We start from the raw sequence: 17,166 nt of genomic DNA on the forward strand, positions 1-17,166 counted from the left end.
TTTTGGATTAAAAAATTATATAAATGTCCAAATTTAGAAAAACTTGAAGCTAAAATTTTTATTCTTAACGAAGGATTAATTTAATTAAAACTTTCTACATATTTCAAAAAGTCAAAATTTAAAATTGTAACGTCAAGGTCAGATTTACAAACGAACTGTAATTGTGTAACGTGCTTTAAGATTCAAAAGCAAAATTTGATTATTTAACGTCGAAATTCTAATTAAACCAAAATTTCGGGTTTAACTTTCTACAGTTTCCTATTAAAATTCAGAGTTCAGAATTAAGATCTCGATTAAAACTTTTAAAATTAGAATTCAAAAGTAAAAACTAAATAGATTTCCCTCATAAAAGCTCAGAATTTAGGGTTCCATAAACATAGAATTTAGAATTAAAAAAAAATTGAAAATAAAAATTGTCTTATTTTTTTAGATTAGCTTAGAAGTCTAAAGCTTTTACCTGAAACTGAAAACCGATTTGATGACTAAAAATTTTATACCTAATTTGTATATTAAAATTTTACTAAGAAAATATTAGTTCTGGATAAATATACAGGGTGAATATGAAGTATGGAACTAAGCGGTTTTTTTAATCATTTGCTTTCAGAAAATAATAATTAATCTAAATTTAAGTAATATAAAAATTGTAATCATATTTTGAGAACGAAACTTTGTTTTGTTTTTGACAAAATTCCAATTTATGTAAAAAAAAATTGAAAATAAAAATTGGCTTATTGTCTCTTAGTTCAGTATTTTCATTATTTTATTTAGGTATTCCAAATATTTTCTTGGAATGGGAATTATTTACTAATTTACACTTTCTAATTTCTAATTCCGATAATCAGCTTTCCTAATTAAGCTTAGACTTAGAATAACTGCTTATATTTTCTCTTTTTTTTTCACAACCAATTTTTCACACAAAATAATTGAAACTAAAAATGATAGACTAATTTAGTACAGCTAACTGCAAAAGTAATGTCAATCGGGTAAAATTTTCAATGTATTCCTGGTTGCCATAAAAATCCAAGGTTCAGTTTTAAGGTGAGCCAATTCCACTAAAGTAGGACTTATCAATGAAATGTCTTGTCTCCCTTGTTCCCTTTTCTCTAAGAAAAATCAATTAATTAACAAAGTGTGAATTGTCCGATTTGTGAGTTAATGAACTTTCTTTATGGAGGTCATTGTTGATGTGGGGCAAGGTCGCCCATGCCTGCCGGCAAGTAATTGAAACGAAGACGCCTACACCTCATGTTGTGACAAAAACAGTTTGATTTTCATTAAATTAGTGAGTACTTGTTTGTACACGTACCTACGTCTCAGTAATTTAATTGGCGTGGTGTATCGCCGGCTTTCGACCTCGTTATGGTCTTGTCAGTGGGACACGCCTTGAGCTGTCTTATTATTACTCATATATTTAAAGACGGAGCTTTTCACTGGACATTTTTTCACCTGGTTATTGTAAACCGTGTTTTTAAATCCGGCGAAGAATGCACGTAGGTGTCGATCAAAACCTACTAAAAGTAATTGTTTGTCATTTATCAAGAAACAGTTAAACGAGTCCGAATAAAAGCTTCATCTTGGCAACATAATCGCGATTTTATTACACCATAAAATGCGGAAGCTATTTATTACCATCGACAAAAATATCTAACCGCCTGGCAGTTAGGCAACTTAATATACACCCGTGTATATTTAATCACGTAATTTTGCAATTAAAAAGAGATTTTGTTGTAAAACTCCTGTGCATACATTAAGAGTTTTTGTTTTATTTTCTTGCTTATTTACAGCGTTCATGTTAGGCTTGGACGTTTATAGAGTGGGGTTTTTTCTCTTCGATCAAAAGTTTCCTCGAGTCGTTTGAGGAATTTTCTCAAATCGCATTCCTGAGCATTTTATGTTTTAGAGGCAATTCCGGTTGTGCTTCTTTTTGCTCTGTGAAGGTAAAAATCGCTGATGTCTGTATTATTGTCATCGGCGGATGAAATCATCAAAGCTGTTGCATTAATTGAGAAAAATGCTACAAGAGATGAATTATTCACTGTTAGAATCGTCATAACTGTGTATTATTAATGAATGCGATTGAGGAAGTGTCATAAAAATGTAGTAAACGAACGTTTATTGCATTTGGTGTTTGTGTTAAATTGTAGCGGATTGGAGTGACTTTGCATAAACATCAGTCTGATGTGTGAAGATAAACTAATTATTTAAACGAGACTCCTGCTGAGAGGAAAGTTACAATCACGTTTTGATAAAAATAATTAAGTGTGCAAACCCTCGAGGAATGGAAAAGGAATTGCAAACGTGAGCTTTTGAAAATTATGCGAAAGAAGATTTCGATATCTTGACTTAGAAGTGTTGAAAATTGGCCATTTTTGAAGAATCCAGTGTATTATCTGACAAAGTTGAAGTTAACTTTATTTATTTTTGTCCAATAAATATTAGAAATAAAAAATATCAAAAGTCCTGATGTATTTTTTTATGTGTAATTGATTATTAAATCATTTACGCAGTGGCGGTTCGTATAAGCGGTGTTAGGGTGTTTTTCCTCACATTTTTTTACAGGAAAAAAATGTACGATTATGTCTTAATAAGTTTTACACTTAGGTACTTATAATCCTCTACGTATTTGTTTAATAACAAGATTACAAAAATAACATTTAAAGTCATTTGTCATTTATGATAATATTACGGTACATCTCATTTGCTAGAATTAAATAAATAATTCATAAATATTTGGTAAAATATAAAAAAAGAATTTTTTAACCTAAAATACTACACGTAGTTACGTTAAAATTTAAGCGTAAAAACGCAAACTTATGATCGTAAACAGGAGAACGTAAGCGTAAAGACGTAAATATATGTATATAAACATACGGACACTGACTTTTCGTAAAAACTTAAAGACGTAAACGTAAATGCGTAACGTAAGATTGTATGAAAAAGTGAGAATTTAATAATTTGATAGAGCTGTATCGATAGAGCACGGAATGTTGACGTAATGTAGCGTAAATCCGCAAACATAAAAAAGTAGCGTAATAAAAAATTAATTTAGAACGTAAGAAAATGGTAATGTAAAAAAAATGAAACTTGTATACGCTTCCAAAAATAGCTACTTTACGGACTCATATTTTAACCACTAAAATGAGTTTTTTCGCACTTTTTAAAAATAATTCCTAAAGAAGAGTTATTTTTGAAAGTGTATGCAAAAAAATTGAAAAATACTAATAACTGTTGCATAAGAACTTTGTAAGAACAATTATAACATTAAAAGAAAATTAAAAAATACGTAAACATAAAACAGTATCATGATAAAAATTTATAACTTAAGAAACGATGTAAGAAACTGAGAGCATGAGAATTTTTTTGTGACCGTTTCGTAAAAATTACGTAAGGACGCAATGACGAGGAAGTAAGTACGCAGTCGTAGGATTATAGGAATATAAAAAAATTAATACCAAAACTCAGTGGATCTAAAAACTGTAGGAATATTTTTTTTAAAACAACAAGAACATAAGAACGTAAAAAACCGCAAATAAAGACATAAAGCCGTAAACAGAAGAACTTTTGACCATAAAACCGTAAGCGTATGTACCGTAAAACAGTAATGAATATTAAGAATATGGGGAAACAACTAAAAAGAATGTGAGAATTTTTTATTGTGCTGTTTTGTAAAACTACGTAAACACGTAACGACGCAAACGTAAATACACAATTGCAATATATCTTAAGAATATGTAAAAAAAGTGAAAATATAATAATCAAAAAATTTAAAAACAACGAGATAGAAATTAGAACAATATAATTAGTGTATTACAAAACTGTGTGATTTTTGGAACGTAAAACGTATAAACATAAACGCATATTTAAAACATTGGTAACATACAGAAAATTCTAGTTTTGATTTATACAGGGTGTTGTCTTAATATTACGAAAAATTGCAACCACATAATCGGATCGAAAAATGACAAATATCAAATATAGGTACGATAGTTCTATAAAGCTTTGTTACGGATATATAGGGTGATGAAGTTTTATAATAAAAATTAAAATTCATTATTTTTTCCAAAACCACTTCAGTTTTTTTCGTAAAATTTTACAGGCTTTGTGACCCATTGAAAACGTTTTCCACAATTACTTTATTTTTACTCTTGCCAGTGGCGTGCGTGCGAGCATTATTAGTGTTGTTTTTTTGATGTAGAATATGTGGATGCAATTTTACACCCAGTATATAGGAAACGCAAAAACGTATACGTAAGAATATAAAGTAACTAATAAGAGGGAAATTATGCATACAGGGTGTGACAAAACTCACGCCCCATAGAAAAATTTATAATTTATAATTCATATTTAATGATACTGATGATTTTGTATACATATATATAATTATTTAGTAAAATTATATATTTAATATTTTATTTTTAATTTAATATATTTTAATATTTCGTATAATTATTTAGTAAAATTTTGTTAATAAAAGCCATAAATAACATTAAACAGAGTTACAATTTAGGATACAGCTTCCTTGTTTCTTGGAAAATTATTTTTCCAACAGAAATAAATAGAGTAAAAATGCAAAATTTAAACTTTCATAATTTCGTAATTTTTATAGATAGAATTTTTGTAACATTTTTTCCATGTTTCTGCCACCTTACATGGCATTTCTCTCTGGGGCGCGAGTTTTGGCGCACCCTGTATAAAGCGTAAAACACAAAATCCGAGAATTCAGTGTAAATTTTAACAAGGCATTAACTAATTGTTTCTATCATAAGAACATACTCATATAAACGTAAGAACGTAACGTTAAAAACGCAAACATAAGAAAAAAATTAATCTACTTTTGCAATACGCTTTGCTGTGGTTCTTGATGTCGAAATATTTTTTTTCATTTCTTCAGTTAAAAAAGCTTTTATGTAACAGAAATTAATTGTTATTTGTTTGTGTGCATGGCTTTAGTGATTATTTTTGCAGGTTGTGCATCACCCACGCAAAGTCACTAATTAATTATGTGAAAATAATTACAAATTGCTTCTTTTCCGGAAATGGCAACCTTTTTGGCTTGAACTTTGCCAAGCCATCCGTCTGGTGAAATTAATAACTTCTATTTGGAGAAGTAACTGTACGTCGCTTTCATTAATCAATTAAATCACAGTCTCGACGTCTTCAATTTTCGATTATCGCCGATGTAGGTGCGTAATTTTCTCATCAAATAATGGCGTTTTTATTTCATAAGCGCGAATGGCCCCTCGTTAGTGCCGGATTGTGTTGTACACATAATTAGACGTGCGAGAATAATGACACTTTTTCTAAATCGGTACAAATTTCCTCCAAATATGGCAAGGGGGCGATTAAAACGTGATTAAGCGCTAGACCGGCCCCCGGATCGCCCCGATCCGAGTCCAATCGTCTTGATGATAACAAAGGCGCCTAGAAAAACGCCAAGGCCACAAAAAGATCGCTTCGCTTCTGCTTTAATCGCATTATCTTGCAGTCGTGTTTTGCACCATTATACACCTGATTCGACGAGATATATTGTGTAGTCGGCCGCTTCCGCTTGCTTCTAAGTACTTTTATTCAATTAGCCGTTGTTGAAGGTGATTTATTCGCCGGTGGACGCCATCTGGTTCTTCAATATTCACCTATTGAGGGGTTATGGCGCATTATGGATTTGTTAGTTTTGCAAAACTGCAAGCTTCCAATAGAGATTAACATAAGAAGTTCCACTTCTAGAAGTGATAAATTTCTCAAATTTACTTGATTAAACATTAACTGAGAAAAAGTTTGTTTTATTTTCTTCATTTGGGAGACATTTATCATTGCTATTCTAACTTCTGCAAAGCTCTAATTAAGCAATCTTCAAATTACACTAGCTGATAGTTTTTTTTTAATCTAAGTTGCTTTTAATGCACCTTCAACAAATTAAATAGTAAGACGCCTAATGGAGGTTTATTTTTCAAACAAAGATTACGAGAAGAATTATTCTAATGGGCTAACTATACCGTGAAATTTTCTCAACTTTATTGTATTATGTATTTTTTTATGTTTATGTATTTTTTTACTCCTAATTAATTTTTCATATTTTCTTTTGTATCAATCATATTATTTTTACTTGCTATAAGTAATGATGTTTTTACTAAAGGGAGTAGAATTAATGATAATAGTAGATTATATTACTTGTAAATATTTATACAGGGTGAGTCAAAACTCGCGCCCCAGAGAAAAATTTCAAATAAAATAAGATACCAGGAACATGGAAAAAATATTTAAAAAATTGTATCAATAAAAATTTTGACATTTATTTTTTGACATTTGACATTTTTTTATATCTATTTAATCATACTGATAAACTTGTATATGTTTCTTTTTGTAATTATTTAGTAAGGGTACAAAAATTTTATCAATAAAAGCCACAAATAACATTCACCATAGTTACAATTTAGGGTACAGTTTCTTTGTTTCTTCTTCTAATAGCCTGTAGCAAAAAAACTTAAAAAATTATTTTTCCAACAGAAATAAATAGAGTCAAAATGCAAAATTTAAACTCTCATAACTTCGAAATTTTTATAGTTCGAATTTTTTAACATTTTTTTATCTTATTTTACATGGTACTTTTCTCTGGGTCGTGAGTAAAAAAGTAGTAAAAGTAAAAACAACATTATAGTTAAATTAAAAAAATATGTTTTATTTAAAGTAAATTAAAGTACGCTTTCCTACGGTACCTACTAAACACTAGAGAGCTCTTGTTAATAATTTTGGAGTTATTACCTGTTATGTGTAAGTATTGTACCAAAAATGGACTAACTTTTTTTCAAAAATCAAAAAAATTAAAAACTTAAAAATCAATCCAAACACACTTCTAGGGGTCTAAGGGTCGGTTTCTGAAACGATTTATCGTTAGATAAATTTTATCGGTTCCATAATTGCTGTAGAAACACCAATCAGATCAGGGCTACCTTAGTAATTATCGAATCGGTAAAATTTATTTAATGCTAAATCGTTCTAGAAACCGGGCATAAGAGACTCAGAAAAGTGCTTAAAACGGAGAAACGCGACAAAAATTTTGTTTGTAAATGGTTATACAGGATGACACTTTGTATAAAAGGTAAGTTAAATAAAATATAAACATGAAACATACAAGGTAAACTAAAAGGAGCACTATAACAAAAATATGAATTTTGTGCGCTACTTTTGGTTAACTCTATATAATAAAAATAAAGAAATAAGAACATTTTTTTTCCATTTTAACTACAAATATCGGTTGTAGGCTTTCAGAAATCTTAAAATTAATTTTTTAAAAAATGTATGTGCATAAAACGTTATAGAAACGCGAAAATAAAGTTTTTGAAGTTTCAGGAATTTTTCTCTAATTCAAATTCAAATATTAATTCAAATAAATGTTACGAGATGGTAGGCGCACAAGAGCGCGAGATCTTCACATGTTATTGTCATTTTGACTAAAAAAATAACGTCACTGACACAAAAGTTTAATTGTCAAATGATGACAGTAAAAGGTAGTTTACAGTGAACTTTTTGAAGTGACAGAGAAATACTGCCCGAAATTTTAATTCCGTAACTGTACATAAGTGAAATAGTGGAATGTGTATAAGTAAAAAAGAAGGCAAGTTGACAATGTGAAACAAACAAAATAAAGAAATAAATTGAAAGATAAAATATAAATCCCTACAAACTAGTAGTATATTAAACTAAAACGCATAATAAGAGGGTAAAAGCGCATAAGAACAAAAAGCATATGCATAAAAAGCACGAGAGCTAAAAATATTTTTTTTATATTTGATAATAAAAAAATCTAGCTCAAGTTCCGCCACTGAGTTTGGTCAGCTGACCATGCACAACTTTGTTTAACAAGCATCGGTGGTTCAGTGGTAGAATGCTCGCCTGCCACGCGGGCGGCCCGGGTTCGATTCCCGGCCGATGCAAATCATTTTTTTTTCATTGTATTTTTTTTTTTTATAAAAATAAAGAAATTAGTGTGTTTTTACGCAAATTTAAGTAATTTGTTTTCAATTTTTTAATTTTCTAAACCAAAAAAAATCTTTCAGTTGTACTATTTTGGGCATCAAATGTTGTAGAAATACTAAATTTGAGGAATTAGCAAAAATTTAGAAAAAAAATACTAGTGGGTCGCATGTCGTTGATTTATTGCTGTTTGAGGTAGTGTGGTGTAGCATCGGTGGTTCAGTGGTAGAATGCTCGTCTGCCACGCGGGCGGCCCGGGTTCGATTCCCGGCCGATGCATCAACTTTTTTTCCTGATTGTACCCATTGAAAAAATTAGAAACACCTCTCATAAGTTCTTTCGAAGCATTATTGATTCTGATTGATTACATCGCGACTTATTTCGGTGTACAACCGTTAATTTCACGGTTTAGTAATTTAAACAATTGTAGGAATAATCGCGGGTTTGTACAAAGCGCTATCTGAATAGATTCATCAGCACTATTTGCTTATTAGGAATGGTATTGTTCCGATGATATGTTGATACGCTTAATTATTGCACATTCATCACTAAGTGTTCTCGAGGCACAAATCAAATGATCTAATTAAAGCCACTAACCGGCCATTATCACCAAAAACAATCGGATTGGATTAACAATGGGTTACTTTTGGTATTGATGGTTTTTACAGTTGGTAATTACACGTTTCGAAGAGTGATTTATTAATAATTACAATCACCGAAAAGAGAAACGCATGTGAGAATCGCTAGGCCCACAAAACCGTTAAAAAATCAGCGAAAATTTTTATCACCGCCAGTGTCACCCGTTGAAGTGTTAATTTCGCATTCCTCTAATCCACCATCATGTTTGTCAAATTTGTCTCCGATGATTATTATTAAAAATCAAACATATGGACCGCCGAGTTTTTATCACGGTCGTAAAATGTTCCTGTTTTTCCGAATTTATTAATCCCTGCAATAAAATCGGACGACATATGTTTTAAAATCGAAGTATGGTTTAATTGTTTTCTGTAGAAAAGTGTACCGTTACGGAGCGGCTACGTAAATGGATCGATTATTTTAATTAACATTGAGGTTAGAACAGATGTTGCTGAGAAATTAATATCAAACTGAGGTCTCAGAGATGCTCTACAGAATCTTCCACTAAAGGACAACGAAATTCGACGCTCTTGAGGAATTAGCGCGAGATCATGACGAGCTTTGTAATTGAATGGGACTGGAAAAATGACGTTTCTAGAGCAGAAAAACGCTCGTAATGCCACTAAAACAAATATATTACAAGTAATAAACCTTGTCTTTAGTTCTGAAAATGACGTTTTTGCGCCTAAGGGTTTTTACTTTTACAAAGTATATGACATTTAAATCAATGTTGTCTTTATCGCTGCTTCAGCAATTTCTGGAGAGGTACATTACACTACTAACTGCACTAGTTAAATTAATAAGCACTTTTCAAAATATTAACACTAATTTTAATATTGACACGTGATGTTTTGTTTATACGCGTTGTTATGATTTCAAAACTTGCAATACTTCCTGATTATTTTGTTCATTTACTTGCTAATTATAGTGTTGCTTTTTACTCTCGATCTGATTACGTTTAGTTTTAATGACATAATATACTATTTTGCGATTTTAACTTTTCAAAATAATGAAAATAAAATAACTTTCCTAGGTAGAAAAAAGGAAATGGGAGGAAGAACGTTCGAAGGAACGAAAAAAATGTTCAGATGTATAAAACAAAAGGGCAGAATTTACTAAAACATTAAATAACAAAACCAACAGAAAAAAAACGCATTAGAAGAAAAATACAAAGTACAAAAAGAAATTGGAACGGAAACAACATAAGAAACTGAAAAAATGAGTGATAAAATTAAAGAAAATAAAACAATTATATGAATAAGAAAAAAAAAAGAAATCAATTTGAAAAACGAGAAACGTGAAGAAGTCAGAAAGTTCTAGAAACAGAAAGAATGTATAAATTAAAATTAAGAAAAGAAAATGGTAGATGAAAATAACAAAAATAAATTATCATCATCACCTTCTTCAAATTGCTGAAAAATGTTTGTTTTTTTATCATTTTTATTTTAAAATTTTTTACTTTTTTATGATTTTTAATCTACATAAACACAGAAAAGCTTTTATTAGAATATATATTTAAAGTTTCTACTCATTATTATTACAGTTTTTTTCCTATAAAAATTTTATACCTAACTTATTGAAACTGTTTTAAAAATTTGCGAAACAAAGAAAATCATCATGAAAATTTCCGGAATTATAATTTCAACTCTTAAATACACCGTTTTTTACGAATTTAACATTTGACTGTTTATTTTGGATGAAATTTTCAAAAAATTGCTCGTTATACAATGTTGAAGTATTTTCTGAAACATGTATTTTCTTATGTTGGACATTTCACTCTTATCGACCATAATACCGCTACCAATCTTCAAAAAATTATATTGGGTTTTCAAATGTTTATCTACTTACAACTCAAGTGTGTGCTGTTACAGCAATAAAGTACACAACATAAAACCTTTTTTGGACATCTAGTATCGTTAGAACAACTTGTTTTTATTCAAATATTTATAGAGTGGGCTAAAATTCGCTAAAACTAATGGTTCATACATCACAACGTGGTTCAAAGATGCGCTGTACCATCACCAACAGCATCGGTGGTTCAGTGGTAGAATGCTCGCCTGCCACGCGGGCGGCCCGGGTTCGATTCCCGGCCGATGCAAACATTTTTACAAAAAAAACTATCAAAGACAATTTATTCCATCATGGTTTCTCAAACAATCACCAGAATTCATGTATTTGTAAATTTAGCATTCATTTTTGCATTTATGAACCATTTTTAGCCACCCATTTTTGACTTTTTGATCTCGGAAAAATGATAAAATAGGCAATTTTGAAATTATTTTAACGTTTTAATCTATCTTGGAGAGATAATTCAAACAATTTCTGGTATTTGAGAGTCCTAAAATACTCACCCAAGAAAGCCTCTTTTCAATTTTCTAAAATAATTCAAATGAAGTAAATACCATTTTTTTTTTGTATAAAATGAACATTTTTATCATTTTTTTAATGATTTTGGACTGTGAAACAATTAACCGTAAGTGGATTACAATATATTTAAAAAAAAATTACTTATCTATAACTACAAACAGTTTTTTTTAATGTGGATTTTACATAAAATTTACAAAAACTGTTTTATAGAAGATTCCAAAAATTTTAAAATCTGAAAATTTGTAAGATGTAATTTTGGCATTGAGCAATTAGAAATTTTCCTACAAAATTAGCGCAATCGCACATTTTGAATTAATTTTTTTAAAGAGTTGTCAGGATTTTGCAAATATCTGTACCAATCTTCTAAAATTGAGGTTTCAAATGTTTATACTTGATTTAGACATCTAGTGTCGTTAGAAATACTGAATTTTGTCGAAATATGATCGAATGGACTGAAATCCGTAAAATCTGCTGGTACATACCTGGAAATCTGGTTCAAAGATGCGCTGCAGCATCACCAACAGCATCGGTGGTTCAGTGGTAGAATGCTCGCCTGCCACGCGGGCGGCCCGGGTTCGATTCCCGGCCGATGCAAGTTTTTTAGACCAAAAAACTATCATAAACAATTATTCAAGCAATTGATGTATTTGTAAATTTATCACTTTTTTTGTGCGCTTAGCAAATTTGCGTTTGTGAACCATTTTTAACTATTTAATCTGGTACAAATTATAAAATTGGCAATTTTGAGATTGTTTTAACGTTCTAATCTTTTTTGAAGAGATAATTCAAACAATTTCTGGTATTTGAGAGTTCTAAAATACTGACCCAAGAAAGCCTTTTTTCAACTTTCTAAAACAATGCAAATGACTTTTTTGAACAAAATTAACGTTCTTATCATATTTTTAATGATTTTTGAGTGGAAATTGATTGAACTTAACTGGATTACAATATATTTTTTAAAATTTCTACTTATCTATAACGACAAACAGTTTTTCTTGATATGGATTTTACATAAAACTTACAAAAACTGTTTTATACTCGCAAAATTTTATACTTTCAAAAATTTCAAAATCTGACAATTTTTGAGGATGTGATTTTGGCATTGAGCAATTATAAATTTTCTTACAAATTTAGCGCAATCACAGTCAGTAAATACCACTGACTTTTTTGAAGAGAATCAATATATATATAATAACAAACAGTTTTTTTGGATTTTACATAAAACTTACAAAAACCATTTTATAGTAGATTCCAAAAATTTCAAAATATGAAGATTTTTATAGTTGTAATTTTGGCATTGGGCAAATATAAATTTTCCTAAATTATCTATCTTGAAGAGATAATTTAAACAATTTCTGGTATTTGAAGGTTCTAAAATACGGACCCAAGAAAGCCTTTTTTCAACTTACTAAAACAATGCAAATGAAGTAAATACTATAGATTTTTTTGATCTTTTTAATGATTTTTGACTCGGAAATAATTAAACTAAAGTGGATTACAATAAAAAAATTTAATTTCTACTTGTCTATAACAACAAACAGTTTTTTTTGATTTGGATTTTACATAAAAATTACAAAAATTGTTTTATTGTAGATTCCAAAAGTTTCAAAATTTAGAAATTTTTGAAGATAAATAATTTTGAAATAAATTTTCCTACAAAATTAGGACAATCGCACATTTTGAATTAATTTTTCAAAGAATTGTCATAAAATAAACAATATTTTTTGCCAATATCGATCTTCTAAAATTGGGAAAAACTTAATTTTGTCGAAATATTGATCGAGTGGATTGAAATTTGTTAACACTGATGGTACATTCTTCGCAATCTGGTCCAAGCACCACCAACAGCATCGATGCAAGACTTTTCCAAAAAAAAAGACTGCTATAGACAATTTATTCTATTCTATCATGGTTTTTCAAGCAATTGATGTATTTGTAAATTTAGCACTCTTTTTGTGCGCTTAGCAAATTTGCGTTTGTGAACCATTTTTAGTCACCTATTGTTAAGTATTTAATCCCGTAAAAATGACAAACTTGGCAATTTTGAGATTATTTTAACGTTTTAATCTATCACTGAAGAAATAATTCACACAACTTCTGGTATTTGAGAGTTCTAAAACACGGACCCAAGAAAGCTTTTTTTCAACATTCCAAAATACAAATGAAGTAAATACCACTGACTTTTTTGAAGAGAATTAACGTTTTTATCATCATCTTTTTAATGATTTTTGACTGGGAAACGATTAAAAAAAAACTTACAAAAACTGTTTTATAGTAGATTCCAAAAATTTCAAAATCTGAAATTTTTTTAAATTAGGACAATCACACATTTTGAATTAATTTTTCAAAGAGTACTTGTAGCAACATTTTGTGCTAATATCGGTACCAATCTTCTAAAATTGGGTTCTCAAATGTTTATACTTTATTTAGACATCTAGTGTCGTTAGAAATACTTAATTTTGTCGAAATAATACTGATGGTACATTCTTCGCAATCTGGTTCAAGCATCACCAACATCATCGGTGGTTCAGTGCTCGCCTTCCACGCGGGCGGCCCGGGTTCAATGCAAACAACCATTTAGCAAGAAGAATAATTTAAAATGCAAAAATGGTATTTTTTCCTGGTTGGGGAACCACCTTCTGGTCCATCATCTCCGAAACCCATCCAATGGCGCCGCGTCACCTCTCTCAGTGGCAATGGCAAGGCAAAGACGTGCTACCACTTCTTTGATTTAACACCTCGCACACGCTCGTCATCTCCAGTCCGTTGCGAGTCGTTGGCAGCCTCCAGTCGTAGCACGCGCGAGTGAACCACTTAAGAACCGGAACAGTGAGTGGCATGTGATGGAAGAACAACAATGTTCGACTACTACCGCCACGAAGCCTCCTCGGACGGGTGTCTCTCCCCGCGGGTGTCCTCCCCCGACAGCCACTACACCCTAACCCTTTCCAGCCCCATGTCGATCTCCTCGGACCCGGGGATGTCCTCGCAGCCCTACACCCCCAACTACTACAAGCAGGACTCCTCCTGGGGCCACTACGGCGAGAACAACAACCTCTACGATGGATACAGACCCGATCACAACCCCTATGGAAGCCAGGAGTTCTACAAGACTTCCTACAGCTGCAGCAAGTACAAGAAGGAGGCCAAAAAAGGGACTTCCTCCCAAGCTGGGCTTGAAGTGATGAAGAAGAGGCGACTCGCGGCTAATGCAAGGGAGCGGCGGAGGATGAACAGTCTCAATGATGCCTTCGACCGCCTCCGGGACGTGGTGCCCTCCCTCGGGAACGATCGAAAACTCTCGAAATTTGAAACCCTTCAAATGGCGCAGACGTACATCGCCGCCCTTCACGAACTCCTTCAAAGGGACTAAATGTGATACTGGTTTGTTATTTATTTATTTATTTAGTTAGGGAAGGACGAAACTTGTCCGAAAACGGGCTCGGGATTTGCCTACAACGTGCAATATTAGATATTAAGAATATCAAGACGTGCAATATTTTATGTCGATATTTTTAATTGTAGTTTAGTGGTTGAATGAAGGACGGAGTTTGTGATACGCGTGTAAATAATTTTAAGAGTGCGAAAGTGACGGTTGAAGGGATTTGTGCAATTATGGTTTATTTTATTTAAGCACCCAGTATTAAGGAGGATTTTGTAGTGCAATATTTTGGTTTGTTATTTTTTTTTCATAGTTTTATTTATTTACTTGTTCCTTCTTGTTCTCTCAGTTTTTGTTTTTATTTAGATTTTATCTTGTAATTATGTACGATAGTGTAAATTATATGAGCGTTTTATGTTCCTTTTGTATTATACTTTTTACCAAATGTGTATCTCAGTAAGTGCAATATTTTTAATAAATTTGATGTTTTACAACTTTTTTAAATTCTCCTCCCCTCAAAACAAAATGCAAATAACAAACGTAAAAATAAAAAATCGTAGGCAAACAAAAAAGATATAAAAACAAAAATATTTATTTATTGAAGAATACATTTAATTTATAAAGCTTTCACATCAGTTACCGGTCAATGTTGCAATCTTTTTCTCTTCTTGTCTTTTTCTTTTACATGATGAGAAATAAGAATAGGTAAGTTCTATGCTGAAACATAAGGTGAAATAACATTGATTTTTCGATTTTTATTGAATAAAAATGGTGTAAAAACAGTTTCTGGAATTTACAAAAAAATTCGCAAACATTATCAAAACGAAAATTCCAGGAAGTGTCAAATTTAATTAAAAATTCTAAAATTTTCATGAACAAATAACGCAGAAAAGTTATAACATTTGATAATTTGTTTAATTTTACTAAACCTAGTATAATTTTGAAACAAAAGAAAACAATGAGCTTTCAGATATATCTGAAAATCTAATCTAAGTAGTTTTCATGCTGCTGAAAAATAAGTTAAGATTGTTTTAAACACATTTTGATTTTTTTGTCTAAAAATAAATTTTAAAACTTACAAATAATTTTTCAAATTTAGGTTTAATGAAAGATTTTACCACTAACAAAACGGAAATTTCAGTGGCAAAAAATTAAAACTTATTAAATTGAAAATCATAAAATATTTGTGAACAAACGTAATAGTGAAGTTTAAAAAACACAAAAACAACAAAAAACATTGAAATTTTTATTATTTATTAACTAAATATTAGGAACATCAAAATTTTGGACAATACAGAATAAAAGATTTTTTCTTGTCAAGATTTTCTCACCGTTAAAATTGATCAAAGGAAAACCTACTTTGTAATTATTAGAAAACACTGACCTTTCAGATACATAAAAAATATAATTAGAATTTATTTGGTACAAATAAGCACTTTTCAAGCTGAAACATAAGCTATTTGCCAAAAAGCAATTTTGTTAGATTTTGTAGCTTTAAGGTTTAAATCCTCATAAAAAAAAAGCATTGAAAGTCGTTACTTTTCCCATTTCCAGTTTTTACGTACCTATAGTTTTTATGCTCAAAAAAATACATTTTAAGTATTTTTGTCCAAAACAAGATTTTATCATTTAAAATTTGCAAATTCAGGTTTAGATGAAAGATTGTGTTACTACCAAAACAAAAATTTCAGTATCAAAAATTTAAAATTTATTAAAATGATAATTATAAAATAATCGTAGTCAAACGGTACTAATAATAATACTACTAAATAAAAATAATAATAAATATAAATATAAATATAATATAATTATAAATAATAATAAATAAAAAACACAAAAACATGCAGAAAAATTGAAAATTTTTATTAATTATGAAGTAAACAATTTAAACAGAAGTCAAATTTTGGCACAAAACAACAACAGTTTTTTAATTTTTTTTCTTGTCAAGATTTTCTCAAAATTAAAATTAACCAACAGATAAAACCTAGATTTTAATTATTACAAAACACCGAGTTTTCAAATACATATAAAAACATATTTAGGGTTTATTTGGTAGAAAAAAAATTGTTTCCAAGTTGAAAAATAAGCTGAAATTTGAAGCTTTTAAACTTTTTTGTGTGAAAACTAAATTTATAACTTGCAAAAAAATACAATTTATTAAATTATTTCATAAATTCGTGTTTAACGAAAGCCATTTTGTTAGATTTTTTGGTTTTTAAAAACACTGAAAGTTGTTACTTTTTCCATTTTCGGTCTGAAAATCTAATTTAAGTAGTCTCCATTCTGAAAACTAAGCAAAATTAACATATTAATTTTTTAAATACATTTTGTTTTTTGTGTCTAAATACAAATTGCAATTAAGTTTTAAATAAGAGATTTTGCCACTACCAATACAGAAATTTCAGTGAGAAAAAATTAATTAATTAAATTGAAAATTATAAAATAATAGTGGACAAGTCTACTATTGAAGTTTAAAAAACGCCGAAAAATTGAAATTTTTATTAGTTATGAAATGAATAATTCAAACCGAATTCAAATTTGAGCTCAACATTTTTTTCAATTTTTTCTTGTCAAGATTTTCTTAAAATTAACTAACTAAGCAACAGGTAAAACCTAGGCTTTAATTATCAGAAAACACTAAAAATAAGTAGTTTGCAAGCTGAAAAATAAGTTGAAATAAGCGATTTGAAGTTTTGAACTTTTTTGTATGAAAACAAAATTTATAACTTGCAAAAAATACAATTTATCAAATTAGTTAATAAATTCGTGTTTAAAAAAGCCATTTTTTTGGTTTTTTTGGATTTGAATTT

The 17,166-nt window shown here is 29.9% G+C and overlaps 1 protein-coding gene and 4 non-coding genes across 5 annotated transcripts; all 5 read left to right on the forward strand.

Moving 5' to 3' along the window:
- The first annotated feature begins 7,860 nt into the window (after positions 1-7,860).
- Positions 7,861-7,931, forward strand: Trnag-gcc. Its single transcript has one exon. It is a non-coding gene; the product is annotated as a tRNA-Gly (tRNA).
- Positions 7,932-8,179: 248 nt separating this feature from the next.
- Trnag-gcc lies at positions 8,180-8,250 on the forward strand. The gene has a single exon. It is a non-coding gene; the product is annotated as a tRNA-Gly (tRNA).
- A 2,384-nt stretch (positions 8,251-10,634) lies between these two features.
- Trnag-gcc lies at positions 10,635-10,705 on the forward strand. The gene has a single exon. It is a non-coding gene; the product is annotated as a tRNA-Gly (tRNA).
- Positions 10,706-11,497: 792 nt separating this feature from the next.
- Positions 11,498-11,568, forward strand: Trnag-gcc. The gene has a single exon. It is a non-coding gene; the product is annotated as a tRNA-Gly (tRNA).
- Positions 11,569-13,727: 2,159 nt separating this feature from the next.
- Positions 13,728-14,847, forward strand: LOC123014644 (basic helix-loop-helix transcription factor amos-like). The gene has a single exon (XM_044413854.1). It carries the CDS (start codon positions 13,832-13,834, stop codon positions 14,345-14,347), a length of 516 nt encoding a protein of 171 aa, XP_044269789.1. The 5' UTR covers positions 13,728-13,831; the 3' UTR covers positions 14,348-14,847.
- The last annotated feature ends 2,319 nt before the right edge of the window (positions 14,848-17,166 follow it).

The sequence above is a fragment of the Tribolium madens genome, unplaced genomic scaffold (genome assembly GCF_015345945.1).
Source record: "Tribolium madens isolate multiple individuals breed KSU strain unplaced genomic scaffold, Tmad_KSU_1.1 Scaffold_97;HRSCAF=244;Tcas5.2_LG3a, whole genome shotgun sequence".
Classification (NCBI taxonomy): Eukaryota; Metazoa; Arthropoda; class Insecta; order Coleoptera; family Tenebrionidae; genus Tribolium; species Tribolium madens.

What these genes read in the sequence shown, in the direction of transcription:
- LOC123014644 (XM_044413854.1), top strand. Translation starts at nt 13,832, where the DNA reads ATGTTCGACTACTACCGCCACGAAGCCTCCTCGGACGGGTGTCTCTCC.